This window comes from Sorghum bicolor, chromosome 3, assembly GCF_000003195.3.
Source record: "Sorghum bicolor cultivar BTx623 chromosome 3, Sorghum_bicolor_NCBIv3, whole genome shotgun sequence".
Taxonomy (NCBI): Eukaryota; Viridiplantae; Streptophyta; class Magnoliopsida; order Poales; family Poaceae; genus Sorghum; species Sorghum bicolor.
In genome coordinates, this window is record NC_012872.2 from 20,060,416 (window position 1) to 20,076,152 (window position 15,737).

Genomic DNA, 15,737 nt, shown 5'->3' on the forward strand with positions numbered 1-15,737 from the left:
CATACTCCCCACGTCGCGGTAGTTTCCCGCGATACGAGTCCTCACGCGCGACTATTCTCTTTCCCCCGTGTGCCGCTTCCTTTTTCTGCGTACCGCCTCCTTTTCTTGCAGCGACGCGAGGCTAAGAGATCCATCGCCGCCTCCTCTCCTTCCTTCATGCGACGCTACGCCAGCTAGGAGATCCATCGTCTGAGACCTCGAGCCTGAGATCGATGAACGTGGTCTCGAGACGACTTGGACCAAGTGGCGACGTGGACTTGCGGGACGACACGGTCAAGCGACGCGCGAGACAATTGGCACGACGGGCGAAGGAATTGCGTGTGACGGGCGCCCACGCGACGTGCGAGAAAATTTGCCGCGAAGATGATTCCCGGACAAAAATAGTTGGGTCCACTATTTTGGAAAATGTCAAGTCAAAAATGCCAAACACTTGGAGATAAACTTATTTTTCCTTTGGCAAAATGTTTAGGGATTTGGCAAACTCCAACAAATGGCAAATTTCAATTGCATAACTGTTGGAGATGCTCGTACAATGCTCTCATGAGTTAACAAAAGAGAATTGAAGGCTGTTAGGTACATGCCACCCCATGATGCAATGCTTTACATGATCTAACAGAATAAAACAAAAGATAGCCAAACCCTGTAGTATGAGGAACCAACATTCCACTTCAAATTTGTCATTGTTTCTTTCATGTACCAGTATATTCATCTTTAATCACAAGTATTTAGCGACAACGCATGAAAGTTAGAGATTGCTGAGACCAAGGAACTCTGTAAAGCTCGGATACTTGGGCTGCCATCCGAGCTCTGCCCGAGTTTTGGAGTTCTCCATCCTCTTCCCCAGCGGACCATCAGTCCCTACAGCATGCAGCTATATATGTTAATTAAGAGCCCAAATGATTTAATCAGGAATTCATGAAAGCAGCCAAAAATGCTAGTATATGACTGACTAACCAGTGAAGCCCTGAAACTGTGTCTCAAATTTCCCGCTTCTGTTGACACGGTCCATAATCTCTAGCCTGCAGCATCAAAATTGACAGCACACAAGTATTTGCAGCAAAATCATTGCTGGTGGGAAGAAAGGGAACTGAAGAAGATGAACTTTGGCAGTGACCTGGACAGAGGCTCATTGTCACAGCCCACAAAGATGCGGCTCCGTAATCTCTTTTTCATGATGGCAATTGCAAGAGAGGCTGCATCCTGTAAATAACATAAGGCAGAAAATTGTAAATGCAAAACACATAAACATACACCCTGACATATTAATCAGATAGATGTAATCAAGAAACAAATCTAGTCATATCAGTGCAATGGTTGAATTTGAAAAGGTGTTTGATAAAGTTGAGCACAATCTCATGCTTCAGGTAATGCAATGCAAAGGCTTTCCTGCTAAATGGCTTGATTAGATGAAAAGCATCTTTGACTCTGGAACCTCTTCAGTGCTCCTCAATGGAGTACCTGGTAAGGTCTTCCACTGCAAGCATGGGGCTAGGCAGGGTGATCCATTATCGCCTCTTTTATTTGTCTTGGCAGCAGATCTGCTACAGTCACTCCTCAATTCTGCAAAGAACCAAGGACTGATTAAACTGCCCATTCCCCTAACTCATTGCCAGGATTTTCCAATTCTTCAGTATGCCGACAATACTCTTACTTTCATGCAAGAGTGTGCCAGGAAGCTTTTCTTTCTCAAGGCATTCCTAAATTCCTTTGCAGAATCTACAGGCCTGAAAGTTAACTATGCTAAATTGATGATGGTCCCCATTAATGTTTAGAAGAGAAGTTTACTCGGCTTGTAAACACTTTTGGTTGCTCCAAGGGTCCTCTACCTTTTACCTATTTGGGTTTGCCTCAGAGCTTGACTAAACCTTGTGTAGCTGATTTTTGGCCTTTGGTCTCAACGGTGTGAAAGAAGGTTAATGAGTACCTCCACCTTCTTAAGTCAGGCAGGATGTTTGGAGCTTACAAATGCTATTTTTTTCAGCCCTTCCATCGTTTTCTATGTGCACCTCCAGTTTACCTAAAACTATTATTAAGCAAATTGATAAGTTTTGTAAGCACTGCCTTTGGCGTGGTTCAAATCTTAGTGATAAGAGGTCTCCAAAGGCTGCCTAGCCGATGGTGTGTTTGCCCAAGGATGAAGGGGGGCTAGGAAATTTGAAGACTCAGAATCTTGAGTGACAGCTTATCACTCAAGAATCTTCACAAATTTTTTAATAAGCTTGATATACCTTTGGTGCATCTGATTTGGGAGAGGCATTACTCTAAGGGTCTTCTACCTATCCAAGAAAGAAGAGGTTCCTTCTAGTGGAGGGATATTCTTAAGCTCCTGCTGGTTCATCCTGCTTCTTAAGATTGGACCTCTGGCATGGACATCTTCTCCAACAGTCCTTCCCTGAATTGTTCTCCTTTTCCAAGAATCCCAATATCTCAGATCAAAGTGCAAGGCTAACAACACAACTCCAATTACTCTTTCACTTGCCCCTTTCGGTGGAGGCTTTTGCTCAATTCCAAGTTTTCTCTTCTATTAGGCCACGTTCGTTTCACCGGGAACGAGCTCCGGAAAGAATTCTTGGCCGGATTGGTATTCTATTTTATATAAACTTTCACTGCCGGATTGATTCCTGGCCTCTAAATACTGTAACCGAACAAGCCCTTATTCAGACCATTCAGAACACCCAGGATGCTGTTCTCTGGACAAATATTTGGGGCTCACCTCTTGTCCCTGCAAGGCCTATAAGCTCTTAACAGGTCATAGGCAAATCCATCCAGTATTTCATTGGCTTTGGAAAACTGCCTGCCAGAACAAAAGAAAAAAGTCGATTGAACACCAGAGGGCTCTTACAAAGAAAGAATATGGCTTTAGAGAACTATAATTGTGTCCTTTGCAGCCATAATATTGAGGAAAGTCTTCTCCATCTTTTCCTAGCCTGTCCTTTTGCTGTTCAATGCTGGAACACGCTGAACCTGCAAGCTGGAGCTTTCGTAGACCCCTTTGGTATTTTGGACAGTTTCAGGAGACAACTTGCAGTTCCTTTTTTCCTGGAAATCTTAATCTGCATGTCTTGGGCAATTTGGTCTGTGCGCAATGACTATATCTTCAGGAACAGACCTGTATCTCTTCAGCGATGCAAGCAAATTTTCAAGGATGAGTTTGCAGGAGTTATTCTTCGAGCAAAGCAACCACTTTGTCTCTTTTTTTTGTTTCCTGAATATGTTGTTGTAACCTCTAGTCTTTGGTTTTAATAAATCCCAGTAGGGGGCGACCCCTCCTGTTTTACTCAAAAAAAAGGAAACTTAGCATCTAGAGTATGGATACAAGTTTTGTTTATTGATTTGCCTAAATGGGGGGATAACACAAATTAACACTTCAGAGTACATGTTGCATCCAAGGCTATGCTCTAAATTGATAACTATGGATTCAAATTTGCCCCAAACATCTAGCATACAATCCATTAGTCCATGTTATACAACCATAAATAAGTAGCAGCGCTTACTTCATAATGTATCAGATTGAGTATATGATCAGGACGCACATCCAAGGTTCCTTTTGACAACCAATAGACATGAGGACCTCGATCTGATTTGTAATGGAAGTCAAGGAATATTGCATCAGTTCTGCCCAATTTAATTCAATACGAATCAGGCAATGTATATATCTAAGAAGTAAGAACCCTAGGTGCTTGAAGGTTGGAACCAAAAAAAGTCATGTCAATGAGGATATGTAAAGTCCTGCTAGCCTAAGAACACAGCCCCCTGCCTCAAGGACAACATTTTCAGCTTTTAGAAGCACATCAGTACGAGGGCTCTGACCAATCGATACACAAGGAGAATCCTACACAAACAGAAAAAAAAAAAGATAAAGGTTAAATGAAATCAAGAAAGACAGAGCTAGTACTGGAAGTCTGGAAAATTGCTGCAAAGTCCAAGCAAATAGATGAACATTAAAAAGTGCAACCACCACAAAACAGCATGTTACCAGCCTGAAAACCAATTTTTTTTCTTGTTCAAAGTTCAATTTTTTTTTTCTATATGAATCCCTGAACGCTTCAGTTTGCAATATCAGCAGAAAATATAGTGTAATACTGCATATACTACCAACAAAATATGGAGTGGATTTTGTACCCACAAAGTTCAGGAGCAAACAAAGACTATAACTCTGCAGTTTGCACTTGTATGCTGTGTAATACAATGCTCATAGGACTAATACCTCACCGCAGAATCCATTGTCACTGCAGTCATACACAGCAGTACTCGAGGTGAATAGGAAAGAACCTTCTCCATTCCAATTCGAAGCTGCTATTCTGCACATGTCATCTGGTATAAGGATGTCTTACATGTCCTTGGAACCTAACACTAGTAGGCTTAAAGTGTAAGACAAAGCGAGGTATATTTGACTGCAAGGACACTTGAACCATTCATCAATGTTTTCACACTTCTTATACATCAATTGGCTGAAAACGATGCTCCTTCCAGTCATTGGCATCCTGTAAGTTCCCACCATGATGTTAAGTTCAGGAGAGAGCGTAATCAGAGTCTGGTCTGCTGCCTGGGCTTAGAGGGATGACGTAGCAGGAGGTCGGCAACCAGCAGTGGCAGGTGGTGAGGAGTGGTGGTGTTAGGGTTCCTCCTTCTTCCCTTGATCTCTCGCAGGCGATATGGGTGAGAGACCGGGGCTGGAACTCGCAAGCTAGGGTTTTGGGGGACTTCCCGATCTCCCAGCTCCCTTTAACAATATTGTTTCTGCTTGAATCCAGAATAGAGTCTTTACAAATATATATATCCTCCTCTCCTCTAATAATTTATAAAATACTCCCTCAAATAATAATATTCCTAAATAATAGCAATTGACAATGGAAATTGGGGTCCTATCCCCCCTAGGCCGATCGGCCTGTGGCCCCTAGCCACTTATCCGCCGCTTGTACGTAATACCGGTCATAACATCTCTCCCTCCCTCGGCAAACAGCTCGTCCTCGAGCTGCACATCAGGGTAGAGTCTTGAAGTCCTCCATGGGCTCCCAAGTCGCCTCATCCGCAGCCAGCCCGTGCCACTGCACCAGGAGTTTCCACTCACCCCGACGTAGCTGAGCACGGAGGACCTTCTCCGGGGCGGGCAGCAGGCGACCATCCTGCACAGGAGGCAGCATAGCCGGCCCAGAAGGAGGGACGCCGGTAGGAAAAGTGTAGGGCTTGAGCAGCCCTACGTGAAAGACGTCGTGGAGGCGCGCGTCGGCCGGCAGCTGCAGCCGGTAAGCCACCCGCCCAATCCGCTCCAAGATCTGGAACGGGCCGGCGTAGCGCGGGCGTAGCTTGCCCGTGGCCGGCGTAGCGAGGGCATGGGTGGGGCGGTGTAGCAGGCGGAGTAGCACCCATGCCCCCACATTGAACTCCACCTCGCGATGGTGCTGGTCGTAGAAGCGCTTGGCGTATTGCTGTGCCTGAAGAAGACGCTCCCGGACCTCTGCCAAAAATGCGTCGCGGTCGTGCAGCAGGACGTCCACTGCCTCCGTCTTGGCCGCCCCCTCCTGATGTGGGAGAAGCGGGGGTGGTGGGCAACCGTAGACCACCTCAAACGGCGATGTCTTCAAGGCGGAGTGGAACGACGTGTTGTAGCAGTACTCGGCCCACGAGAGCCAGTCGACCCATATGCGGGGGCGGTCACCAGTCGCGCACCTGAGGTACATGGCGAGCACCTTGTTGACGACCTCTGACTGGCCATCAGTCTGGGGGTGGAAGGCCGTACTGAGGCGCTGCTTCACACCTGCACATTTAAAAAGGTCGCGCCACAAATGACTGGTGAAGACTGGGTCGCGGTCGCTGACGATAGAGCTGGGGAAGCCGTGCAGACGCACGATCCCGTCGAAGAAGGCACGCGCAACTGAGGCGGCCGTGTACGGGTGACTGAGGGCGATGAAGTGAGCATATTTGGAGAAGCGATCCACCACCGTCAGGATCACCGACTTGCCGTGGACTTTCGGCAAGCCCTCAACGAAATCCATGGAGATGTCAGCCCACACCTGGGCCGGCACATCCAGGGGCTGCAAGAGGCCTGCCGGCTGCGTGGTCGGCGTCTTATTCCGCTGACAGGTGTCGCAGGAGCGGACGAAGTCATGAACCAGGCGTCGATCGCCAGGTATGTAGAAGTCAGCCCGGAGGCGCACAAGGGTTTTCTGGATCCCCTCGTGCCCCGCTGAGTGCGCCAAGCTGACCACTTGGTGGCGGAGATCGTCGACGTCGGGAACGTAGAGGCGCTTGCCGTGGATGAGGAAGCCGTCGCGCGCAGCCCACAGAGCGTCCAAGGTGCCGTCCGCGAGTTGCTGTAGACGGTCGCGGGCCGTCGGGTCGGTCGCGGTGGCGTGGCGGATGACGTCGAAGAGGTCAAAGGACGGCCCAGAGAGGGCGCACGCGGCCACCGCGTCCTCGTCGCGGCGGGACAGCGCATCTGCTGCCGAGTTGAGCAGGCCGGGGCGGTACTCGACGGCGAAGTCGAACCCGAACAGCTTGCTGAGCCACTGGTGCTGAGGCACGGTGGACAGCCGCTGGTCCAGGAGGAACTTCAAGCTGTAGTGGTCGGTGCGAACGAGGAAACGGCGCCCCCACAAGTACGGGCGCCAGTGACGGACTGCCTGCACCAGTCCAATGAGCTCCCGCTCGTAGGCCGCCAGCTTGACATGGCGGGCGGCAAAAGGTCGACTGAAGAAAGCCAGGGGTCCGCCCCCCTGGTGTAGGACGGCGCCGAACCCTGTACCGGAGGCGTCGCAGTCCACCACAAACGGGCGCTCGAAGTTAGGCATCTGTAGGACCGGCACTGACGAGAGCGCCCGCTTAAGGGCGGCAAAGGCCTCGTCCGCCTCCGTCGTCCAGACGAACGCCTCCTTCCGTAGGAGGCGTGTGAGAGGGGCCGCGATGGAGCCGAAGTCGCGGATGAACTTCCTGTAGTAGCCGGCAAGCCCCAGGAAGCCTCGCACCCCGCGAGGAGATCGTGGCGTCGGCCACGAGGTGACAGCAGCCACCTTGTCGCTGTCCATGGCGACCCCGGCGGCGGAGATGACGTGGCCGAGGTAGGCGACGGAGAGGGCCCCGAAGCACTTCGACCGCTTCAAGAAGAGGCCGTGGGAGCGAAGGGCGGTGAAGACGAGGCCCACGTGCTGCAGGTGCTCGGACCACGACGTGCTGTAGATCAAAATATCGTCGAAAAACACCAGCACAAACCTGCGGAGAAAAGGGCGGAGCACGTCGTTCATCAATGCCTGGAATGTCACTGGGGCGTTGGAAAGCCCAAACGGCATCACCAGGAACTCAAAGTGGTCGTGGTGGGTGCGGAACGCCGTCTTCTCGATGTCCGCCGGGTGCATGCGCACCTGGTGGTACCCGGAGCGGAGGTCGAGCTTGGTGAAGAACTTGGCGCCGTGGAGCTCATCAAGGAGCTCGTCCACCACCGGGATTGGGAACTTGTCCTTGGACGTGCGGTCGTTGAGCGCGTGGTAGTCGATGCAGAAGCGCCACGTCCCATCCGCCTTCTTGACAAGGAGCACGGGCGCCGAGAATGGCGAGGTACTGGGGCGAATGATGCCCTGCTCCAGCATGGCGGCGCACTGCCGCTCGAGCTCGTCCTTCTGTAGCTGGGGGTACCGGTACGGCCGCACTGCCACAGGCGCCGTCCCGGGCAAGAGGTGGATGCGGTGGTCGTTGGAGCGAGCCGGTGGGAGGTCGCGTGGCGTGTCGAAGATGTCGGCATGCTGAAGTAGAAGCTCGTCCAGCAGCGGGCGCTGAGGGTCAGCAGCCACCGCGGCGAGAGACCGCTGCTGTGAGGGAGCGCCCGGAGCGCCCACGCACTGCCACACCGTGCGGTGCCCGCTGCGCTGAAAGGCCACCGTGAGCCCCTCGAAGTCCCAAGTGAGGGGGCCCAACGCCCCGAGGAAGTCGACGCCGAGGATGATGTCGAAACAGCCCAAGGCGAGCCCGATGCAAGTGATGTGGAAGGTCGTGCCGTCGATGAGGACCGGCACGTCACGAGCGATCCCCTCGCAAGGGAGGCGCTCGCCGCCGGCGACTGTAACGCGAAGCTGCTCGCCCCCCTATGGAGCGAGGCCCAGGCGACGCATGGCGGCCCCCTGGAGGAACATGTGGGTGGACCCCGTGTCCAGCAGGGCGAGGAAGCGTTCACCCTTAATCGTCACCGGCAGGAGCAGGGTATGGTACGTCCGGATCCCTGCAAGAGCATGCACGGAGACAACGAGAGCATGAGCGTTAGCAGCCGCATCATCGTCCAGCTCCGCAGGGGCTGCGTCGTCGTCTGCGGCAGGGGCCTCATCTTCCTCGACGTAGTCTGCCGACTCCAGGTAGAACAGTCGTGGGCAGACATGGCCACGGACGTACTGTTCATACTGTTCATCACAGTTGTAGCATAGTCCTTGGCGGCGACGTTCCTGCATTTCGGCTGGCGAGAGACGTCGAAACTGTCGCGGCGGTGCTGCTGCCCCCGGGGCAGCTGGAACAGCGGCTGCTGCAGCTGGTGCTGGAACGCCCTGTGCGCCAGCAGGAACCACAGCCGCCCCTGGTGGCGCCGGGGAGGGGCTGGCCGCGGCGGTTGGCGCGCGCCACGTTGCTGCTGCGTCTGGAACAGCGCTGCTGTGGCTGTTGCGCGGCTCTCGAATGCGCGGGCCAGGAACATGGCCGACTGAAGATCGGGCGGGGCACGCATCGCCACGTCCATCCGAATATGTTCCGGGAGGCCGCCCACGAAGAGTTCCGCCTTTTGGCGCGTGGAGATATCCCGGGAGTGTGCAAGGATCGTCTGGAAGCGGTCCGCGAACTCCTGGACCGTAGAGTGGAACGGTAAACGCCCCAATTCAGCCAACCGCGAGCCATAGATGGGCGGCCCGAAGCGAAGGCGGCACAGCTCTTTGAAGCGCTCCCAAGACGACATTCCTTCATCCAACAACAGAGCATAGTACCACGTCTGAGCAGCGCCGGTGAGGTGGTACGAAGCCATCCATGTGCGTTGGGACTCCGGGGTGCGCTGGCCCCAGAAAAATTGCTCGCAGTGGGTTAGCCAATTCAGCAGGTCAACCGAACCATCGTACGTGAAGTCAAGCTTGTAGCCCTTCGGTTGGAATTCGGCCGCTCCCAAAACCGCGGGCGCAGCAGCGCCGAAACCAGCAGGGGCGGGCGCCATCGGGAACGTGGCGAACGCCGTGGGGGCGGCCCCTGGTGGAGCCGCGCCGAGTGTCGGCACCGCCCCGAGGCTAGGGCCGGGAACGAGGGTCCCGTCGATGCCCCCATAGAGGGTGCCCGACGCGGGAACGCCCCCATGGCCGAACCCCGCGGTGATGTTGGGCAGCAGGGGGACCGTCGGGTGCGCCGGAGTGTTGGTGTAGACCGGCGGCGAGGCTCCCGTCAGCCACGCTGGGAGTGGCGATGGCGAGGGGGGAAACCGGATGTCCTGGATCGGAATGCCCTCGGACGGCGCATTGGCTGGTGGAGGCAGCAGCTGCTGGGTCGTTGGCGGCGGCAGCAGCTGCTGGGTCGTCGTTGGCGGCGGCGGCAGCTGCTGGGTCGTCGTTGGCAGCAGCAGCTGCTGGGTTGTCGTAGGCGTAGAGGAGTGCGGTCCTAGCAGGAATGCATGGATCCCAGCGACCATCCGGCCGAGGTCGAGGACGGCTGCTGTCAGCTGCTCGTTCGTCATGACGCCACCGGAGGACGGCGACGCGCCGGCGGCCGGCGGCAGCGAGGGCTGCGGAAGCAAGGGGGACGTTGGGATCGCAGTCAGCGACGCGGTGGTGGCGGGGGCCTCGGTCCCGGACAGAGGCGGCACGGTGGAGGAGGGCAGCGGGATCGACATGGCCAAGTCCGATACCAGGTTGTTAGGGTTCCTCCTTCTTCCCTTGATCTCTCGCAGGCGATATGGGTGAGAGACTGGGGCTGGAACTCGCGAGCGGCGCTGGGGCGCCGTGGTGAGGGCAGGCGCAGCGGCGGCTGGAGGCGTGAACAGTACCCGCGGCTACTGTAGCGCGCGTACTGTTCACAGAGAGGTGGCGGCTAGGGTTTTGGGTGACTTCCCGATCTCCCAGCTCCCTAAAGGAAGCTGGAAACAATATTGTTTCTGCTTGAATCCAGAATAGAGTCTTTACAAATATATATATCCTCCTCTCCTCTAATAATTTATAAAATACTCCCTCAAATAATAATATTCCTAAATAATAGCAATTGACAATGGAAATTGGGGTCCTATCCCCCCTAGGCCGATCGGCCTGTGGCCCCTAGCCACTTATCCGCCGCTTGTACGTAATACCGGTCATAACAGGTGGTGAGTCTGCGGCATTGATGAGTTGGTGGGGATGCCGCCAACCACAGGCAGCAAAGGACTGGCCGATTGGAAAGGGCCAGGTGGCTATGGGGTCATGTGGTGTCAGAAAGCAGGCATGGATCCGTTGCAGAGATACTGCCCATGGCGTGAGGGGGCTGGCATATCATCTCATTCATGCAACATTGACATTTCATCCAAAGCCTTGCAAAGTTCTATGTGTTTTTATTATCTAACTCATCTCAAAGTCTTGTCGGATTATAAAAGATTACTAACTCATACTAAATTAGTAAATTCAATTAAAATTTAAACAAAATTCAATTAGAGAATAAATGCCCAAAGCCCTAGAAATCCAAGGTATAAAACATTTCTGCACTATTTTCTAGATGCATGTTACCCAGAAGCCAATCATGCATTAGAGCATCTCCAAGAGTTTTCAGAACCCACTCCCAATCTTGATTTTTGGCAAGACTGGAAAAAATTGCTCTCCAACAACTCTATATCTCATCTCCCAATCTTTCTGCATTTGGGAAAATCGATCCAATCGTGTGTATCGATTGGCCAATCTGGAAGCGGAAGGATGTGAGGAAGAATAAGGAGTAAGGACAAAGTTACCAATGCAAATGTACAAGAGAGAAAAGTATAAAATTGGTTGGGGTGATTTAGAAATAGTCCGAGATTCCTGATGCAAAATTGTCTTCCATATTTTAGGAGTAAGATTTTGGAAATGGTTGGAGGACCCAACAAATGTGCTCCTAACTTCTTTTTCCACTTGGAAAACTCATTGATTTACCATTTTTTTGAACTATTGGAGATGCTCTTACAACTTTCAAGCATGGACTATGGAGATTTCAATCTTTTTCTGGTGAAGAGAAAAGGCAGAGCATGTATGTCTGACTGTGAGTGACATAGTACAACATGAATAAAGGAAGCAATAATGATTAAAAGCTTACAATTATTTACCTCAGATCTCCAGCATAATCCTCAGAACGATATGGTGGAGCACAGAAAATAACATTTGGAAATTTGGGACCCGCTACGGACCTCTTCAAGGAGGGAATGATACCAATGTCAGTTAATTCACTGTGATGATCTGTGGTTGCAGTCTGGCCACAAACCTTGCAACCTGGATATTCCTATAAGGCAAGCTCTTAATTAGACCAAGCTTTACACGTTAAGAAATTTACATTTACAGTAGGTACTATACTGAATTACTGATAATTCAAAGAAGTCACAAGGACACGACACTCCACCAAAAGATCATTAGGTTAAGATTGCCAGAATCACAGTGTTGATCAGGGGCGGATCCAAAGGGGGGGCTGGGTGGGCTCCAGGCCCCCCCCCCGCATGAGTCTGGTTTGTCCATTAAATTAGTGTTAATTAGCCTTAAATTCTTATTAATCTTTGGCTTTAACCCTATATGTTCACTATTTAGCCCCCCTTTTTTGTCTCCATCCTGGATCCGCCACTGGTGTTGATGGTACTTTGCAGTACCACTAAATAAAAGATAGCAGAAATGGAAAATAAATGGTTGATTTTTTTTTTGAGGGAAGCCATCTGACGCACTTTATTGATCCGAAAACAAGGTTACATCGTTCACTAGGGCTTCGATAATGTTTTTATAGGGAGTGACTTGTAGTTAACTGCATGAAAACAAAATTAATTTCAGCAAGTATCCCCTACCCTTTAGTTCAAAATACCCGATTATTAACAAGTATTATTTCTATATGTATTTAGTTCAAAATTGCACTATTCTTCTGAGTTTTGAGAGCACCTCCAGTGTACTGCAAAATCGAACCAAGGGAGAACACTACACGGTTCGGCTGCTCGTTGTCAGAAGTAAAATCGAACCCAACAGCATCGAACCGTGGCGTGCTGTTCCAATAAAAAATTCCTTGTTTAGGACAGATCACTGATGTCATTGCCTGTGAAACCTCATCAACCAGGGTCACTTCCGATTTGTTTATTGTACTTCCGATTTATTTATTGTTTCTTTGAGCAACCACCGACGTGACACTATCCGAACTCTACCCAACTGAGAATCGTGCCAGTTCAGTTCGATTTAGCACTGGAGCTGCTCTGACAACACTTAAAAAAAGTATTATCAGGCGACATTCCGTCGTTTCTAATTCTAGCTCAACGTGGGCTTGCATAGAACAGGACAAATTGAATAATCAATAAAAGTAATATATGTGCCCAATCCCCGTTGGTAAGTTGTTGACGAGTTGCGCTCTCTCAACAGGAGGGGCGAGGTTGATAACCTATATATCAGATTCAATTGAGTAGCAACCTGTTTCCACATCTCGGCGACGATCCGGCCGAGCACGCCCGGCCCAACGATGAGCAGATCGTTGTTGCTGACGCTCTCGGGCGAGAGCGAGCTAACCGCCGCATCACGCGGTATTCCTGCGATCATGCAACGCGACGGGGAAATAAATAATAATAATTACACGAGAACAGAACAGGAGTCGGTCAATCAGGTGAGGCGCCAGTGGGCGGCAGCATTGCGTGGACGGACGGAGGGTTTACCGATGGAGGAAGAGGAGGAGGAGTCGGCTGCGGCGGCGGACATCGCGGCGTGGCGGCGCGGGCGGGAGACGCGGACGCTCGGGCTCGGAGTGGGGCGTGGGGCAAAGAGAGCGGAGGAGGCGGCGACAGGTGCGGCAGCGTGGAGATAGGGAAGAGAGGCAGACTGGTGGAAGTGGTGGTGGGCAATAGGACGTGGTAGAACTCGTGCGGCTCCGCCCATGCCGATGGCGTGGCGGCGTCAGTATCGTGGACGCTGGAGAAATGGAAAAGCCCAGGCCAGGGGGCGTCTTGTTTTGTACACGCCGACGTTCCTACGCTACTTGCCTACTGGAACGCGGATCCCTCTACATTATCCGATGGCTAGGCTCCCACCGCCGGGTCTTTGGTTCCCACTACCTACAATGAGGGGACCTATTCTATTAGCATATGGTGTATCATAAATGAAAGTAAAATTAGCTTCAAGAGAATCTGTAAATCTTTTATAATTAAGAGAAAGAGAAATAGATATTTTGATAAAAAATACTCTCCAATAAACTCTTTAATAAGTTATCAAAATATAGATATTTTTTATTCTGAATTTTTCGCTAGCCAAAGATAGAAAACAAGAATAGTATAATATCCTAAAAATTCACATTCAAAAATTACTCACATTAAAAATTATTTTCGAAATATATTTCAAAAACTATAAATTATTTGAGCTCTATAGTATCTCTATCCAATTTTTTTTCATCCATCGCAGTTATCCATCTTCAAATATATCCAGCAGAACATGGCATCAGCATCACATGTCCGCTACTCATATCTTTCGCTCGCTCGCTTTGCCCGATACCCGACAACGACGCGTGCACCAACCCCACCACCATCAGCGCCGCAGCGCACTTGCACCCGGCCCCCCTCGCCGAGCACATTCGCTCGCACGTGCACCGCGACATGCAAGCCCCACTTCTTGTCTTTTTCTTCCTCCTCTTTTGCTCGAAAAAATAGCAAGTCGCAACGCATAACTGGGCACCATTCATATTTTTTCGCGCACAAATAACAGCAAGTACCACAAGCTTATATGCAAGAAAGCATAGCAGTGCACCCACACACATGAATATATCTCATGCATGCAGGGCATGCCACCGTCCATTTGCATGCACCGTGCATGCAAATGAGACATTGTCTTTTGCATGCAAATTAAGCACCGTCCACCGTCCTTGTCCCATCAGCCATGCACTACAGTAGCATCTTTAATGGCAAGCAACTGAGCGTTTTGGTCTATAAAAATGCACTCTCGGGTGCTCACTCTCACCACCCGGATAAGCACGTTCATTCACTCGCTCACTCGCTTGTTTTCTCTCGCTTTGCGTATATCGTATACGGTCATACGCACAAGACGAGCTCGACTGTCGTCGCAAGACGAGGTGAGCAGCTCATGAGCATCTCCTTGCTCTCCTCTGTCTTCCTGTAGTATTTTTTTATCCCTCTTTGTATTTATCTGTACCAATTCACTGTCGTGAACTCCACAAACTGAACCATGATATACAAAAGAGCTCTAATGATCCCTGCTAATTTCTCTCTTCCTATGTATATGTGGGCCATAAGTATTAACTCTATCAAATAGTATATGCACGCACCATGCACTACCAGCCAAAAAATTATCTCGTGAAGCATCCATTCCTTAATCATCGTTAGCCTTTTTCGCGTGATTAAATTTCGGCCATTTCACAAATGCCACATGCTAACTCTGATTTCAACGATTCTTTTTCCTAAATTCATCTAAAATCATGATCTACCTCTCATATTAATTTTATGATTTTTAGAGCTTATTTGAATTTATATGATTATTTATCTGGGCTTTTTGTCTGTGTCGTTCGTCACTTATTTTAGCTGACAAAGTGAACGACCTAGAGAACGAGGACGTTGGAGACGAGTACCGCGAGTTCGACGTCGAGGATCTAGACTGTCAGCAGGAGTTTGCTGATGACGCCGACGGAGGCAAGTCCAACCGATTCCCTTTGATGCATATTGATCATATTTTTAAACACAACCCGGAGAAGCCGTTTTAAATATTACATGTACGATATATGTATAAAGTATTTTCGCTGCTTAGTTAAAACCTGTTGGATAGGCATCCTTGAATTGATATTACCTGATAATTGTCTTGTTTGAACCTAGGAACAAATAATATGCTATGACAGAAATATTATTATTTAGTATGCTTAGTGTTGACGGTCCTTAAGTACCAAATATAATCATCAAATAAAAAAAAGAAAAGGATCCAAATACAACCAACACCCAGACTTAGGGTTTTATCTGACAGAATTCCACGAGTTTTGGTGTTTGTCTAATTACGTAGGGGTTATCAGGAAATATGGAGGAAAGGCCCACACGTCGAGTTTACATAGAGATATTAACGTGCCGCGCAGTTTTCTATCATCTAGAAGACTCCAGAAGCCACGGGAACGAACGAGAAGCCGAGCGGGCTCGGGGGCAGGGCGCCCGCCCAGCTACAGGAACCAATCAGGTTCCGTCTCGCGGATTATGCTCCACCGACCTAAAGGATCAAAGAAAATCATGCGATCAATGTCGGTTTGATCCGACGGCCCAGGTTCACTTGAGGGGACTATATAAGCAGACCCCCTGGCCCCTGGAGGAGGCACCCCCTTGATCCCTATTCATTATTCATAGACAGAGCAAAAGTTAGGGTTTCGAGATGAGATCTCTCCTCTCATCTCTAAACTAGAGTAGATCTAGATAGTAGCGAGATAGAGAGCGAGGGAGGATTGGAGGAGAGGCCGGCCTGTCGGTTCTTCCTCCGGTTGTACTTCGTCATGATCAAGCTCTAATCAAGCTTGCTCATGGGATGACTCTGGTAATCTACTTTTAATTCATTATGCAATTACTAATCATGTATGTTCTGGTT

General features: G+C 50.3%; 1 protein-coding gene across 1 annotated transcript; it reads right to left on the bottom strand.

The window, feature by feature from the left end:
• LOC8075362 lies at positions 431-13,103 on the bottom strand. Its single transcript, XM_002457788.2, has 9 exons — positions 12,833-13,103; positions 12,594-12,709; positions 11,267-11,439; positions 4,208-4,301; positions 3,722-3,832; positions 3,495-3,584; positions 1,115-1,200; positions 955-1,019; positions 431-858 (listed from the first exon to the last, which is right to left on the bottom strand). The coding sequence occupies exons 1-9, from the start codon at positions 13,050-13,052 to the stop codon at positions 746-748; spliced, it is 1,068 nt and encodes a 355-aa protein (XP_002457833.2). The 5' UTR covers positions 13,053-13,103; the 3' UTR covers positions 431-745.